Source organism: Hippichthys cyanospilos, chromosome 19, assembly GCF_059441005.1.
Source record: "Hippichthys cyanospilos isolate Australia breed blue-spotted pipefish chromosome 19, RoL_Hcya_1.0, whole genome shotgun sequence".
In the NCBI taxonomy this organism is placed as follows: domain Eukaryota; kingdom Metazoa; phylum Chordata; class Actinopteri; order Syngnathiformes; family Syngnathidae; genus Hippichthys; species Hippichthys cyanospilos.
In genome coordinates this window covers 15,355,387-15,371,445 of record NC_142387.1, presented here as the reverse complement: position 1 = coordinate 15,371,445, position 16,059 = coordinate 15,355,387, and the positions used below count along the sequence as shown (strand labels likewise).

The following is a 16,059-nucleotide window of genomic DNA, read 5'->3' as shown; positions in this document are numbered from 1 at the left end:
GAGCTCCCCAGTTGATGGACTGCGCTTGCAGGCCGAGCTTGCGCCTGTAGTGGCAGAATAAGTCCAGGAATGTATTTGCTGCAGCATAATTTGTTTGAGACGCGTTTCCCAGAAAGGCCGTTATGGAGGAGTAACAAACAAAGTAATCGAGTTGGCAGTTCAGAGTTGCGTTGTGCAAGTTGAGCACACCGTTTACTTTTGGCTTGAGAACTTTCTCATAGATGGATCTGTCAAGGGACTCGATCAGCGCATCATTCAAGACGACTGCACTGTGAAAAACACCTCTGATTGGATAACCTTTGAACTTCAGCTTGATGTCGCTGACGACCCCGTGTACCTGTTCAGAGTCAGCAACATCACACTGCATGCTGACTACGCTGTTCCCGCACTGCTTTTCTATGTTTTGGATCTCCTGCTGCACTTCGGCTGAGGGTTTGCTCCTGGACAGGATGATGACAGCCTCGCCACCCTTTTGTGAGATGAATTTAACTGTTTCAAAGCCCAGCCCGGTCAGCCCACCTGCTACAATGTACACTGATCTCTTTCGGAAAAGCTGCTTTTTTGAGGACAGAAGAGGAATGTTTGATGTCGTTGTGGTCTGACCTTTTTCCAGTGAAACAATAGCCAGTTTTTTTTCATGGAAGTAGGACTCTGTGTTCTCTGAGGCAAGGATTTGGATCTTCTCGGAAGGGCTACACTGAAAGGTGAAATTTTCAAGGGAAAACTTCTTGCTCAGGTTGAAGGACTTAAGCCAGTGATAAACACGTAGCCTTCGAGCCCCCAGCGATCCTTTTTGCAAAATGGTCGGAATGTCAGTTACTTGCACATGGACACTCTCTTTTATGCTCTGGAGTTCATCTGGGGAAAGAGCCTGCTTTGTTTGAGATCCACAAACAATGACAACATTCTTAACACCAGGAAAGTTACAGAGCTCTGCAATCAAGCTTTCTTTGTATGGGGGCAGGACTATAAATGTATCCATTTGATTGGCATCTTTAAAGGAGCCATTTGTTCCAACGATTACATCCCAACCTGACTTTTGAGAGGCGATTGTCAAAACCTTTACCAGAACGGAATCAGGAAAAGGAGTTATGATGCCGAGATGATTCTTGGGTTTTGACAAGACCCGACACAGAATTTCCCTTGCCAGCACAAAGTAGGAGACACAAGGTGTTGTTTGAAGGAAGGGGAGTTTTTTGGTTGTGTAACACACATCCTGTGGAACTATGATCCTACTGGCTGCTACCACAGGGTAACAACAAGCCACAAAATCTCCCACCTTATATTTTCTGACATCCTTTCCAACCTTAGTAATGATTCCACTGAAGTCAAGCATGAGTAGCTTGTGGTTTTGTGAGGAGTATTTGTTCCAGTACAGCGTCTGGCCAAATTTCAAATGTGAAGCACTCACAGGAAAGTACTCTGATGAGTGGACGCAGATCCTAGTGGGCTGAATTTCAACTGACGTATCACTCATTTGCTCTAAGTCAGAATGAACCAGAGCCGCACTCAAGCTACTCATTTTAAATGCGTCTGCAGTCTGAAGTATGCAAGGTTCAGATGTGCTGGATCCGAAAGTGCCTTCAGAATTTTCAGTGACTTCAGGAGATGTACGTGTAATGGAAGGTTTTAGAATTGTCCCATCTCTGACCACCAATTCTGGGTACTTGCTGCAAGGATAAGCTCGTAGGACCTCAGAAAGAGCCGCGATGTTCTTAGCAGAGACGGCGCTCATGTCAACCAACTGGAATGAGAGTTCGGCTATTTCTGCAGCAAGGGCCCTTGTCATGCCTACAATTGCAAAGCCTGGATTGATGTGATCAACCGTGAGATCAGATGAACAGTGGGTTACTGCCCGGATGGAGTTAGGAAAGTGGATTCGCTTGAGCTCGACAACGACCTGGCGAAACATTTCACAGCAGCTTGCCAGATTCTGCAGGACATCATCAGACATGAATGAATTTAGATTTTCTTTGCCCCACAAGAACAAGACCTCATTAAAGTTCTCTTTGATGTCTTTTATGCTGAGTTTTTCCAGGAGATATGAAAACCCACGGCTTAAGATATCTTTTGCATGTGTGAATGAAACGCAGTACGAGTTGGGGTCTAAGTGAGGCTGAAGGGCTTTTGCGATCCCAATATTGTCAGCGAAGATTAAGGCCTTTGGAGGTGGATCATTTGTGATCCCCTCGGGGATAACAGTAAAGTCATTATGGTAAAAGTATTCCTCAACCACGTGTGAACGACTGCCAAGGTACTTGATCAACACATGTTTAACCTCAACCAAAGTCCGACCTTGTCGATCAGCAAAACATCCACACACCTCAAAATGGTCTGTACCAACATCGATTGCCCTCAAGTAGACCACCATCTCATCTTGTAAAGGTTCCAACACAGTCAAACTTCCAATCTTGGCAGGAAATCCCGGTCTGCCAGCAAAAATATGCTCCACTGTGACTGGCAGAAGCTGCATGAGGAAGTCCAGCACGACGGGATGAAGACAGTAGTCGTGCAACTGAGATCGTAATGCCTGTGGAACTGTGATCATGGAAAAAGCCTCCTTCAGATCTTCCCCATAGTGTACATTTGCCTTATTGGTGAAGACCTCGCCATACTGAAAGCCTCCTTGTGCAAGATAGCCGTAAAATTCCTGATAAGTCACCACAGATGTGCATCTTTTGTAGATGCTGCCCAGGTCAATGCGCTGCTCCTCGACCGGTCTCTCTTTCTTTAGAATAACCATGCCTGATGCATATGTGGATGATGAGGAGAAAACTGTGAAACTTGCTTCATTCTCTTTTTGCTCCAACTGCACCTTCATTTCAGGGGGGCTTGGAGTTATGACGAAAGGGCTGTGAAAATTGACACTTAGCTGCAGTGAGTTGAGAGGGACCTTTGGTTTTGCGCAGGCCATAAATGCGGCCAGACCCAACTCGGCATAGAAGGCTCCGGGGATGAGGGGCACCTGGTTGTGTCTGTGCTCTTTCAAGTAAAACATGGCATCAGACATCAAATCGCAGCTGAATGTGTCGCTCTCATTGCCTGTGGGACAGAGTACTGGATGATTGCTCACAGTATTTTTCTGAGCCCCTTTGATGATGACATCCCTATCTGAAGAATCAAACTGGTATCGTGGGAAAGGCAGAGGTGGCTCCTCATAGCCTGCATAGAAGGTGTTCCAGTCTATGTGTACACCAAGCTCAAAGAGCTTTGAGACGACAGACAAGAGTGTTTCATGGTCTTTGTCTGGGTGCAGCGAGGCTACGACGGCTGTGTCATTTCCTAGAGTTTCCATGATATTCCTTTGGAGGGCTCGTCTTGGACCGATTTCAACAAAAACTGCACTTTTTTTCCCTTGACTGGCTGATCTTATTGCCTGCTCAAAAGCGACTGGCTCCCGCACATTTCTAGCCCAATAATCACCTGAGCAAAAATCCGCCCTCTGTGCCTCCTCTCCAGTCACGGTTGAGAATAACTGCACGCTAAGCTCCTTCCCAGCCAAGAAGCCAATCGCCTGGCTTATTTTTGGCAGGATTGGGTCCATCATGTGGCTGTGGTACGCGGCAGGGACCTCCAGGATCCGTATGAAGAGATTCTCACTGTTAGCTGTGCTTTTCAGCTTTGTCTGAAGGCTCTGGATTGCGTCGCCATCCCCTGAAAGGGTGCAGGACTGTGGGCTGTTAAAAGCTGCAAGACAAACTCTCCCAGAGTATTGAGGCAGAAGAGCTGCAACCTCGGGTACGGGCATGTTACTGATCACCAGCATCTTTCCCCCAGCCACTTCACCCTGGAGAACGCTGCGGAAGTGGATGACCTTGAGGGCATCTTTTAGAGACAGGAGGCCTGAACAGTGAGCTGCCGCCACCTCACCAACCGAGTGGCCCAGCATGGCGTCGGCTTTGACACCCCAATGTCCAAGTAAGGTGACGATTCCCACTTGCAGAGCAAAGAGGAGAGGCTGGACTACGTCCGGATTATTGTAATCACTGCGCTCGCTCTCCCTTTCAAGCGTGTTCAGGATGTTGAGACTGCTCAGCTGTTGGTAGATTTGGGAAATCTGTTCAATTTTCTCTCTGAAGACGGGTTCGTGTTGGAGCAGCTGCTTGCCCATGCCGTGGTACGTGACACCATTACCACAGAAGACAAACACCAACTTTGGATCTTGGAGTGACAGAGTTGTTTTATTTTGGTTCACAGCATCCTGGAGCTTCTCTTTGAGGTCAGTTATGGATGAAACCACAGAAGCCCGTCTGTATTTATGTTTTCGGTGGCTCCTTCTGCATGCCGCCGTGTACAAAAGATGATCAAGATCAATGTCGTCCCCCAGACGTTTGAATGTGTCTTCGAGTGTGAGAGTGAGCGACTTTGGTGAATTTGCCGACATGACAAAATATTTTTTCTTCCTCCTCTCACTCTTGATCACTCTGTGCGTCTGCTTGTGCTGGATGACGATAGCATGTGCGTTTGTGCCCCCAAAGCCAAAATTGTTGATTCCTGCAACCAGCCCACCGCTTGCTTCCCACTTTTCCACCTCTTTAGGAACTTGCAAGTTTAGTGCCTTGAAATCTACACTGGCCGTCTTCTCGGAGAAGAAAACTGAAGGAACAATGGTCCCGTGCTTCATCATGAGGAGCACCTTGATAAGTCCAGCTACTCCGGCGGCTGATTCCGTGTGTCCGATGTTGCTCTTGACAGAGCCAATCCGCAGTGTCTGTTCGCCGGAAGATCGAACTTTGCCGATGATGTTTGAGATGCTCGCCGCCTCCGTTGGGTCACCGACTGGCGTTCCGGTGCCGTGAGCCTCGATGTACTGGACGTTGGCCAGCTCGCGCTCCGAGTAGATCATTCGTAGAAGCTCTTCCTGTTGAGTCATGGAGGGCTTGGTCATCGGCGACACGGAGTGTCCATCTTGGTTGACGGCGGTCTTGCTGATGATGCCCCAGACGTGATCCTGGTCTTGTAAGGCCTGTCAAGGTACAGCGACAATACAACCAATCTGTGTTTCAAGTCAAGACTTTCACATCAAGTCCCTGTTGCAAAAGCAAGTTGTCCAGTCATCATGTGACTGCGTTTTGCCACCTCTGGAAATAAGCATCACCTTGTTCAGTGGTTTTAGGAGAACCACACCACATCCTTCGCCTCTGCCATAGCCGTCGGCCTTGTTTGAAAAAGGCTTGCTGGTCCCGTCCGGGGAAATCATCTTGGCCTTGCTGAGAGCCACAAAAACTCTTGGCTCAATAATGCAGTTGACGCCTCCGCACACGGCCATGTCACAATCCCCTGATGAGACAACACATTACCACCTTGTTTCTCAAGCTCACCTCAGACAGAACGGGCCATGCAATGGGACACCTTGTTTGATAGCTTGGCTCGCCAGATGGAGCGCCACCAGGGAGGATGAACAGGCGCAGTCGATAGCCAACGATGGCCCGGTGAAGTTGAATATATATGACACCCTGTTGGCAGCAATACTCATGGCCAACCCTGTCCCGGTCCAATGGTTGATGACGCTGGGATGGACGTGCGCCGCGTTTGTTTCGTAGTCTCTGTTCATGAGACCTGCCGGGAAAAAAAATCATGTATCCCTCATCGTCATACCAACAGGTAAATGAGGAAAGTGATTTTTACCAAAATACACTCCAGTTCTTGTCCCGCTGGCCTTTTCCATAGGAATGCCTGCATTTTCCAGAGCTCTGTAGACGCACTGAACCAGCTGTTTCTGCTGAGGGTCCATTTGCTCTACCTCACTGTCGCTGATTCCAAAGAACTTGTGATCAAATTGGTTGAAACTGCAAACATTTTTGGGTCATTTTGCCTTAGAACCTTGGTGCAACAAAGGTTGGTTGAAAATAAAATTAGTATCAAGATGTTCTACCCGTCAATGAAGGCGGCTTTGGCTGTGCGGGACTTGCCCGCCTTGTTGTCATCAGGGTCATACCAGGCGGATAAGTCAAACCGCTCTTTAGGAATTGGCACTGAACAATTCTGGCCACTCACTAGCACCTTCCAGAAGTTTTCCAAACCCTCTCCTAAGTGCAAAGCATAGAATGACTTTTCTAGATTTTTTTATATTAATTGTCTTATAATCTCTCATTGCATATTAGCTTTACGTGTGCTAACCTTAAAATAACAAATTCAGTGTCCCTTATGGCTATAGATGCCTGGCAGTGAATACGTTTTCTCATCATTGATATTGACAGCTATCTGCATCAAAAATACAATTTTACTGGCTGGTAGTAAATGAGTTATTAAAGCGATTTTTTAAAAATGTATTACAATTTTAAAGGTCAGTTTTGCTTGTAAAAAAATTCAAATGCAATAATACACACTGTATTGAATCACATATAAAAGCAAAAAAAAGTATTCTTGTGACAGGGAATTCACAAAAAACGATTAAATAAATTTATGTTATAAGTTTAAAAAAAATTAAGTCTTATCATCAACATGTATACATTTAATGATCAAACTAATTTAAATTTACTAAAAAAAAAATTAGATACATATTCATGTACTAATTCATAGTTTATAATTGACAGTATAAGCATTTATGTATGTATATTTTTTCATCTTCATTTTTTGGAGCTGATTATTTTAAAAAGATAAAACACTTTTAAAATGTTCCAAAAAAAAAAACTCGTTTACTAATTGCAGATATGTTTTTATAACGCAACCGCAGCATTAAACAAGGGAACACAATGTTGTTATTCTGAGACTTTATAGAAAATGAAAAGTCGTTAAAATGTATAAATGATAAACGATCCAGTGTTTTTTCCTGACCCGTAGTCTTTCTTAGTCAAAACTCTCTAGGGTGTTTTTCAAGGTGAAAAAAAAAGCGTTACCGCCGGGGAAGTTGCAGCCAATGCCCACCACGGCGACGGCGTCTTCAGCCCGCTCCATCCCGGCTGAGCGCAAGTGACCAGCACCAACCGAATCAAGTCCTTCTTCTTCCTCAAGCGTCTTCTTCTGCCATTCTCACACATCCAAAGGTAAACCTCAGCGAGAGGGCACCCATCTCTTTATAGGCTGCTCCTCATCAAACATTAATGATGGATTGTATAGATGTTGCCATGGCGACCAAGGAGCACGCCTCACAACTGATTAGAAGCGCTTTCATCAAAGTAAATCAATATGTTATCCAACAATGAGCTGCAGTCATTGAAGCTTATCAAAGATCGCCACTGTCACCTCTTTGAATATTCCCTTACCAAGGCTCGTCCGACTTTTCGGCTTGATTCAAAGATGGAACGATTTGAAAAGAGAATCATTTCATTCAGTTTGATTCATGGCAGACCGGTGTGGTGGCCACGATTTTTAATTCATTTGTTACCAGCCTATTGTATTTCTGGACTCCTAAAAAAAACACATATAAAACGTTTTTGGGAGCAAACGTGTCAAGAAGAGGGTCCAAAAGATGTGTTCCAACTACAGTATAGATGGATCACATGCCTCAGGCTCCCTTGCAAGTTTTTCTTGCAAAAATAACTAACGTACTTGACGTGGTTGTTTTTTTTGTGAAACAATTGCTTTACTATACATTGTCTTTTTTGTTTTGAAAAAAAAAAACCTTACTAAACATGGTTGTTTTCAAACAATGTAAGCCATGGTCTTTTTGTGCAATAAAAAAACCTTGCTATACATGGTCAATTTTTGTATAAAAAAGCCTTACTATACATGATTTTTGTGCCAAAAAAGGCACTTTTTTGAAAAAAAAAATGTTAAAGCCTAACTACATGGTGTTTTTTTGTTTTTGTTTGTTTTTTTGTGAAAAAAAAGCCATGGACAGTTTTTGTGACAAAAAAACTCTTACAATTTTATACTATACTATACTATACTATACTATACTATACTATACTATACTATACTATACTATACTATACTATACTATACTATACTATACGATCAAGGAGCACCCTAACTGCCAGTTGTCAGACATTGTGCTGCTGAGCAGAATGAGACACGTCTTTTACAAAGACTCCACTTATATCGTAACTGGAGGCTTTACCGGTTTGGGTTTGGCGATGGTTAAATTCGTCGTCTGCAACAGTGGCGGTTGTATCGCGACGCTGTCCAGACGCATGCAAGTGTGTGAAATCCAGTTCGAACTGGATTTTATCCAAAATATTTACATCACCATCATGAACTTTCAGTGTGATGTTTCAGTATTGCAGCAAAGATCTGAGTGAAGTAAAAAAAAAAAAGGTTAAGCAAACTTTTGTCAACCCGTCTGTGTTTAAACATTACAACAAATAAATGTGGCATTGGAATTGATAAATGTTTAACATAAAGCTATGAAGACTGAGTGAACAGTTATTTAATCTGCTCGTGACCGCAGCTATCAGCCTTTATTATAGTTATGACAGCGTTATATCAATGATTGCAATCATAAGTTTATTTTCCTCCCTTTATTTAATGGTAATAAAAGACATGTAAATGATTTTACCGTCTACACTAAGTTGTGAACTGCAATTTGGTTGTTTTAGTATGAAGGAATTAAGACAATTCTTATGCATTACTGCGCAAGCATTATTGTTCTATGTCTTATGATAAGTCAGGACTTACTGTGACAAAATTCACACCACTGTTGCTTTAATTCAACACAGACACTCAGGTGAGTCACAGGTCTTTTTTTATTAGTCTATTTAAGTCTCGTGTTCATTGTAGTCCAAGACATGTAAACTCATACACTGAGTGTGGACATTTATTATCACCCCATCTTGGTCCAACATTTTACTACCACAAATTTCCAAGTGCTCCCTTTTCCAAGTATGAACTTGTCTACTATATGTGGTCAACATCAAAAGGCACATAGACTGACTTTAAATACTAATGTTGTTGTTTGTGAACCAGTGATGTGTAGCTCATTTTTTGCATTAGTAAAATATTTACGCCAGTTTTTTAGTTTGAGAAAAATATCAGTAAAAACCTTTTTTTTTTTCATTTGAACAATCATTAAGGAGGGTGTGCTGTTATATCACTGTTGCCATAATTTAATAAAGTATATTTAACTTTTTTACTTTTTTAATAGTCCTTATAAAGCGATAAAGATTAAATAATCCCAACAAAATCAGATGTAGGCTCATGAATGACTACTTCAGTTCTTTGACAATGGTACCTTGACTTACAAGTGAAAGCACAGGTATGTGTTACGTATGTTTTGCGCATTTGTTGTTGTTGGAAGAATGTTTGGGTCATTAGTTTGGTCCCTGTGGCCTTCATTCAGGATGGCCACCACAGTAGAAAGTGAGGCTTTGGGATCCAAAATTTTGACCAGTGGCACGTTCACACCTCGATCTTGGTAGATGAGGTTTTGCTGTGTCATGGCCTGCATGGAGTCCGTGCCGAGAGACGACAGTGGCGTGTCATCATTCAGTTCATTAACATCAACGCCGAAAGTTTTGTTTAGCAGTGAGATGATGTAATCTCTAGCCGGGACTTCCTCCGTGTTTTTGTTTTGTGAATTAATTTCTCTGGACTTTTGGAGAGCTTGCTCTACCAGAGCTGACAGTCGCATGGTCAAGGCGACGTTTTGCGAAAGGATGTTCATTCCATTTATTCAATCCATACAGTAGAAGCAAAGAGCCGATACAAAATGACAAGGCCAAACAATGAAAGACAGTGCAGAAACAAAGCTGGAACAACAAGAAGTGTCGGGATTCTCGGGGAAGTCAGTCCCACGTGATGTTTAGCATGCGGCAGCTGAGCTCCCATAACTTCTGCGCCAGCTCGTCGTCCTTGCCCGCCGCCGAGCAGTTGGCGGCGGCGCAATCGCTGCGGGAGAGAAACGAGAAGGTACCGTGAGAAGGTACCGTGAGGGCGCGACGGCAGAATGCTTCCTGCCCGTCCGCCGGGTGGTGCGCCTACCTGTAATAGCCGCCGCTCTCCTGGTCCAGCGCGGGCTCCACGGCGCAGTAGATGGTGGTTCGCGCGCCCTGCGCCGACGTCTTGGTGAAAGGGCTGACCAGCTTCATCACAAAGCGCTGAGGCCCGTTCAGGTGGCGCCATAAGTCCGTCTGGACCACGCCCGGGTGCAGAGAGTACGCCGTCACGCCCGTGCCTGCGGCGCAGAAAAATTGCCGTCAAACAAACGTGTCGCCTCCGTCTTTCCTCGTCTTCCAGAACAGATGCGACTCTCGCGTTCGTTAAACCAGATGTTCAAATTGGCCAGTGACGTTTTTCCCTTAAGGTTTGTAAACCTTCGGCGCTAGAGCTCACAGACATGAAAGGAAACTAGGACAGAAACTTGAGTCCAACAGACCGCACAAGGGCTTTGTTTTGATTTTCTTAAGAGTTAAGGATGGCAAAGTAGAAAAATAAACAAAGACGTGACATGGTTTTTTCTCTTTTTGTTTTATCATTACATGATCATTTCCCTTTTGTATGATTTTTTTTCATCAACTATTTATGATTTCTCATGGTTGGTACTCAGTGTTGGTATCGATAACTACTGAATAGTTGAGTACTGGTATTGGTCTGCCAAAAAGTGGTATCCAACACCCCTAACCCTAACCCCTTAAATTAGGGTTAAAGTCTATGTTTACTGTTCCAATTTACAGCATTGACTGAAAATTCCAAATCGAGGTTGAAATTTCAGGTTCACGTTTTAAAATTCCTGTGGTAGGATTCCAAGCCTGGGTTTTGGTTTCAAAGGTTTGAAATTTAGGTATCAATCCTGTGTTGGCTTTGCAAATTACAATTACAGGAAGGGATGTTTAAGACCCCGTTTTTTTTTCATATCAATACCAGCATGAGAACTCAACTCTGGACACCGTACAGAAGATGGTTTCAAGCCAGGGTTAGGGTTTTAATGTTACAGTTGCACTAAAGATTAATGTTTCAAACCAAAAGTTAGCAATTAGGGTACCAAGCCACATTTTAGTTTCAAATAAGTGGTAACAAAAAAGTTGCAAATCTGGCTTAAATTTTCAAGCATAAAAGCATTCAAATAAAAATGTGTCCTGACCTTGCAGGCGTTTGGCGAGGGAGCGCGTGAAGAGCACGTTGGCCAGCTTGCTCTGCGCGTACGCCTTGTTCTTGTCGTACGCGCGCTCGCTGTTGATGTCGTCCAAGTTGATGGAGCCCCAAGCATGAGCCATGGAGGACACCGTCACCACGCGGGCGGGAGCCGAACGCTTTAAGAGATCCAACAGCAGGTACGTCAGCAGGAAATGACCTGGGAGCAAAAAAACAAACAGAAGGACCCTCTCATGGTTTCCAACAAGGAGTTTGGTTTCAAGCCATTGTTGTGGTTTCAAATAAGTGTAGCGTTTCAAAATTAGCATTTCAAGAATAAGCTACAGATTTTTCAAGACTGTGAAACTTGGGGTTAAAAGGGCGGGTAAGGTTTTAAGTTAGGCCTAGGAGCCTGGTTTAGAGTTTCAAAGTAGCATTTCCAGTAAGGGCTCAGGGATTCAAGCTTGGGTATCAGGATTTCACATTAAGTTTGAGCATTATAAGACTGGTAACATTCGAAGCAACATTAAAGATAAATTTGGATCACAAACAGGATTACAGACTTCGTTTGGATTTCAAATCAATTATGGTTTCAAGCCCCAAGAAAGGACTAAAACTTGGGTGAGTTTTAAAGTAGGGTTTCAAAAGTATTATACTTTAATTTTGGGTTCGGATCTGACAGAAGATGTCTTTTCATGAACCATAGTGACCCATGCACCTTATCACGCTAATGATAAACAACAGTAATCAAATGCAATATCGTAAATAGACAAGTGTGACATAACGCCAAAAAGTTGTCATAAAAGCGGGCGTTGGAATCAAGTCATAAATGCCGTGTTTACCTTGGCTGTAATCACCTCATGCAGTTGAACAACTTGATGACACGAGCAGGATTCTAATAACGCTAACAGCCATGCAGTTGTTGCACAAAACAACTTGAACCGATTTTTTAACATTCCATTAACTCCCACAATTTTAAGAATTGCGAAAACATAAGAGTTTGACTGAATAAAATCATTTTGACAGTCACGTTCTAGATGTCAATGAATCCCCCATCATTTTCTCATTGGCTGAACAAATTCAAGGAAAATCACTTCCTCTAGTTTACCCATGTGATTGACGCCAATCTGCATCTCAAAGCCGTCGGCCGTTTTGCCATAAGGACACACCATCACGCCGGCGTTGTTGATCAGGATGTTCAGTTTGGTCTCTCCTAAGAAATTAAAAAAAACATGACCGAAATATTTGGCAGCGGCAAAAAGAATTAAAGGGGAGCCGGAGTCCACCCCTGAGGGACACCCTACCTTCATTGATAGCCTGCGCAAATTCTCGGATGGACTTGGTGTCGGCCAAGTCAAGTTTCATGCACACAACGTTCTCATTGAGGGAGCGGTCTTTAACCTCTTTGAGGGCCACCTGAGCTTTCTCCATGTCCCTGCACGCCATGATCACCTTGGCCCCTACAAACAAACATTGAGCTTAAAGGCAAATAAGGAGTGATATTACTTTGAATAACCACACACAAATGCTGTAGAAAAATAGCATAGTATTGAAAGACAAAAAAAAACAATTATTTATTCCCAGTTAAATTTAAAAACTTAAAATGTCAGATTTATAATGTTTGATGAGGTAATCGGAAAACAAGTGGACCAATTACCCATGCGCGCCCTCTAGTGTCAACACTTCGGGAAGAACTTTTTTTTTAATTGCAAGAATTCCAATACAGAAACAACTAAAATGTATCAACAGCGCTGTATGCAAACAATAGTAGAATATATAAAAAAAAAAAGAGACAATGAATCCAAAAGAGTAAACAGGTAGAAAAAATAAAATATGCCAGGGGTATAACAATTTCTATAAATACATTTAACGTATCGTAAATCTCGATTGTTTTAGCCTTGAAAGATTGTATTGTTTAATCTCGTTATAAAAAAATATTAAAACACGGTTTTCTTCCAATAAACATGGAGCAATGAATGTGATATGAGATAAACATGAATACATTTAACAAACAATCGCCAATTTTTCTCTATTATTCTCATCAAAGCCAAACAAAACATTTTTCCGGGCTGATTTGAAAAGAAAAATAATATTGCAGATATTAGCTATAGATATTGCAATATACAAACATTCACTCGTTTAAAAACAAACGAACGAATGAATACCAGTCGTTGCATAACTTAAAAAAAAAAAAAGGGATCGTTGTGATTGTTTTGCGCACACTGACCCCTGGTGGCCAGGTCAGCCGCCGCCTCTTTCCCGATACCGGTGTTGGCTCCGGTGATGAGCACGGTTTTGCCATCCAGCTTGACGTCACTGGCCCAGGGAGCGCGGAACAGGTTCCTGCCACAAAATTGAGCAATCAGTCGAGCAAGTGACTCAACCGGCAAAGCGTCTGTGGCGTCACCTGATCAGGAAGCGGACAATGCTGCTCAAACTCGGACAAAAGTCACATAAAGCTCACAGTGCCATCTTACCGCTAAAATCCTAACATTTCAACGATTAAATGACTTTGTAACTTGTTAATCGCTCGAAACAACAAACGATGTCGAAGTTCTACACTTGAGTCGTCATTAACTTGTTTAAGATCTTACCTTATCGATTGCATGCTCCTCTATTGAAGCCGGCAGGAAAACAAACTACTAAATTCGCAAAAAGTCACGATGAAACCTAAAAAAACGCCCTCCTCAACTTTAAATGGCAAAACCCGCGACGCAGAGCTTGGCGTTCTTAAAATTGACCGACTCACGTTTGTGCCAATTAGCAATAAGGTTAACGCCCTTACTCAAATCTGATTGGTTAGAATTGATCACAAGGTTCCGCCTAGGCTAAGAAAGCGTTCCATTTGATATCGACGCCGTGCCGAATCATTTACCGTAGAAACTGCTTGATGAACTATCGAAAGATTTGAGTCTTTCTGCGAGCAGCAAAACGTTTGTAATCTACGCAGTACTTAAATTCCGAAGATTATTTTAAAGTTTAGCCAAGGAATAAAATCATATGGGGAACGCGCTGAGATTGAGTGACTCTTATATTGGCCAATTGATTGAGGGTTTAACGCCTCTGGATGAACGCGATTGGCTATCCTGGATCACATGGTCCACCTTTGCTAAGTGTGCGTTCGATATAAAATTCAACTCGTGCCGAATCTAATTTTCTAAGGTAACGCTTGGGAGTCGCTTAACTTTTGAGATTCCATTTAAAACGTTTTTTGGGATACTTAACGGATGATATGTAATTAGAATAATATTGATTTATGAGTTATTCATGAGCAAACTGCGCCTAGAATGCGCGCATAGAGCTGTCCAACAGGGGGCAGCAAATGCTAACTAACCAACTGCGGTTCTTGTATTTATCTTTTGAACGCTGTGTCTTTGTACAGATTAACTGGTTGCTTTGACATAAATTGAGACCCCTCTGCTGATCATTAGTCAATCAGTAGCAGAGTAGAAGCTCCACTCAAGTGCGTGCTTAATACACACTTTAAATAATGGTGTTGTTTATTTATTGTTGATTTTGTTGCGTTTGGGGCCTCGTTTCAATGACCTACTGGCAGATTTTGTGCTAACAAGGTCACTAGAAGAGGAAACGTAGCAGCTGATTGCACGTCAGCAAACATTAACTTCCCATTTTTTTGCTTAACAGCCAGAAAAGGAGTTTACGTGGATGTGTGGGAGTATGTGTGTACAGTAAGTGCGTGCGTGGTAGAGTAAGGTCTGGCTTTGTGAAATATCTTGGATATGCTTCTTGCAATGTACGTGAACTGTTGAAGTAAGCAGGAACATGAGTTACAACATGAATGATAAATACAGACTATCAGGAGAATATCAGAACCATTTCACTGAGCAAACATTTGAATTTAGGCTCGCAAAGACAGATGAACTCGTCGTTTGACAGTCCGATGACGATTTGAGGCTTGGCCTTTCAGGAAGGATGTTTTGGTCACCTGTAGAAAGGATCAGACTTTATTTAACCTCCGGTGGTGGCGCCACATTAGTAAATTCCCAGAGGCCCAAAACAATGGGGCAGCGGGAGGATGCGCTGAATAAACCATGAGAACAATCCATAAGCTATAACAAGCACGTTGCGTTGCTCGACGGGACGCACGTTCTCTGATTTTGGCGCAGACGGGAAATCAACACAAACAAACAAACCATGTCCTGGGCGGGTGCGTGTTCCATATGACCTGAAAATGGAAACCTTCAAAATCAAATCAGGCGCTTGTTAAACGCATGCCAAAACACTAGGTGGCGCTCTAACCCCTAAAGTTTACTGTGAGGCCAAGTTAGTCTGGAATTGCGCTTCTGAATCGTTTTTCAAGACATTTAACATCAACAATGTGACTCATACATATTATAAACACTTTTTAAACTGCCTTTAAAGACAATATTTTTCACCATGTTCATTGTGATTAAATGTTGTTTAGAAATGTCACATTCATTATTTTAGAGGTAGACATGAAAAGTAAAAATCCTCACTATTTACCGAAAACTAGCTTATATACAGAATAATGATTCCACGATTATGAAATGTTAAAAATGTGATATTGCCGTATAAATAATATCTACAATGAAAGCATTACATTTTAATAGTTGTGTTAGGTTAAATAGAAACAACAACAAATGTTTATATTGATTCCAAATTCAAAAACTGAAAAAAAAGGTAGTTATCACAAATAACTAACTACTCTAAGAATATGCTACATCAAATCCAACTGCTGCTGTCAATACTGAATGATTATGATAAATCAAAGTTTTATGAAAACCAGTAATTTGAAATTTGAAAAAAAGTAAGGAGGCATCACCGTAGACAGTAAAAACCTTACGAGTGTGTCTCGCCCAAAGGTCAGGAGAGGTCAAGAGTCAATCTTCCAGAAGAACAGGATATAAGCAGCCATGTTGACATTACAACAGTCCCCTCAAGGTCGCGTTCCTTTTCGCTCAAATGATAAACATCGTCATTATCATCATCCGTTGCCACCTTTCACGCTACACTTGCTTCAGTCGGCTGGTTGGCGCCCCTTGTGTGTGTGTGTGTGTGTGTGTGTGTGTGTGTGTGTGTGTGTGTGTGTGTGTGTGTGTGTGTGTGTGAGACCTCGAGGAGCTGCCG

The 16,059-nt window shown here is 42.6% G+C and overlaps 1 protein-coding gene across 1 annotated transcript; it reads right to left on the bottom strand.

The window, feature by feature from the left end:
- Window positions 1–9,524: 9,524 nt before the first annotated feature.
- Window positions 9,525–13,705, bottom strand: rdh12l (retinol dehydrogenase 12, like). The gene is made up of 7 exons (XM_088402210.1): window positions 13,545–13,705; window positions 13,178–13,293; window positions 12,255–12,410; window positions 12,059–12,163; window positions 10,961–11,170; window positions 9,862–10,054; window positions 9,525–9,768 (listed from the first exon to the last, which is right to left on the bottom strand). The coding sequence occupies exons 1-7, from the start codon at window positions 13,556–13,558 to the stop codon at window positions 9,666–9,668; spliced, it is 897 nt and encodes a 298-aa protein (XP_088258336.1). The 5' UTR covers window positions 13,559–13,705; the 3' UTR covers window positions 9,525–9,665.
- Between the last annotated feature and the right edge of the window lie 2,354 nt (window positions 13,706–16,059).

What these genes read in the sequence shown, in the direction of transcription:
- rdh12l (XM_088402210.1), bottom strand. An exon ending in CCTCGCCAAACGCCTGCAAG is followed by an intron (nt 10,055 to 10,960) that starts GTCAGGACACAT and finishes TCTGCGCCGCAG; the next exon opens with GCACGGGCGTGACGGCGTAC. An exon ending in GAGAGCGGCGGCTATTACAG is followed by an intron (nt 9,769 to 9,861) that starts GTAGGCGCACCA and finishes TCTCTCCCGCAG; the next exon opens with CGATTGCGCCGCCGCCAACT.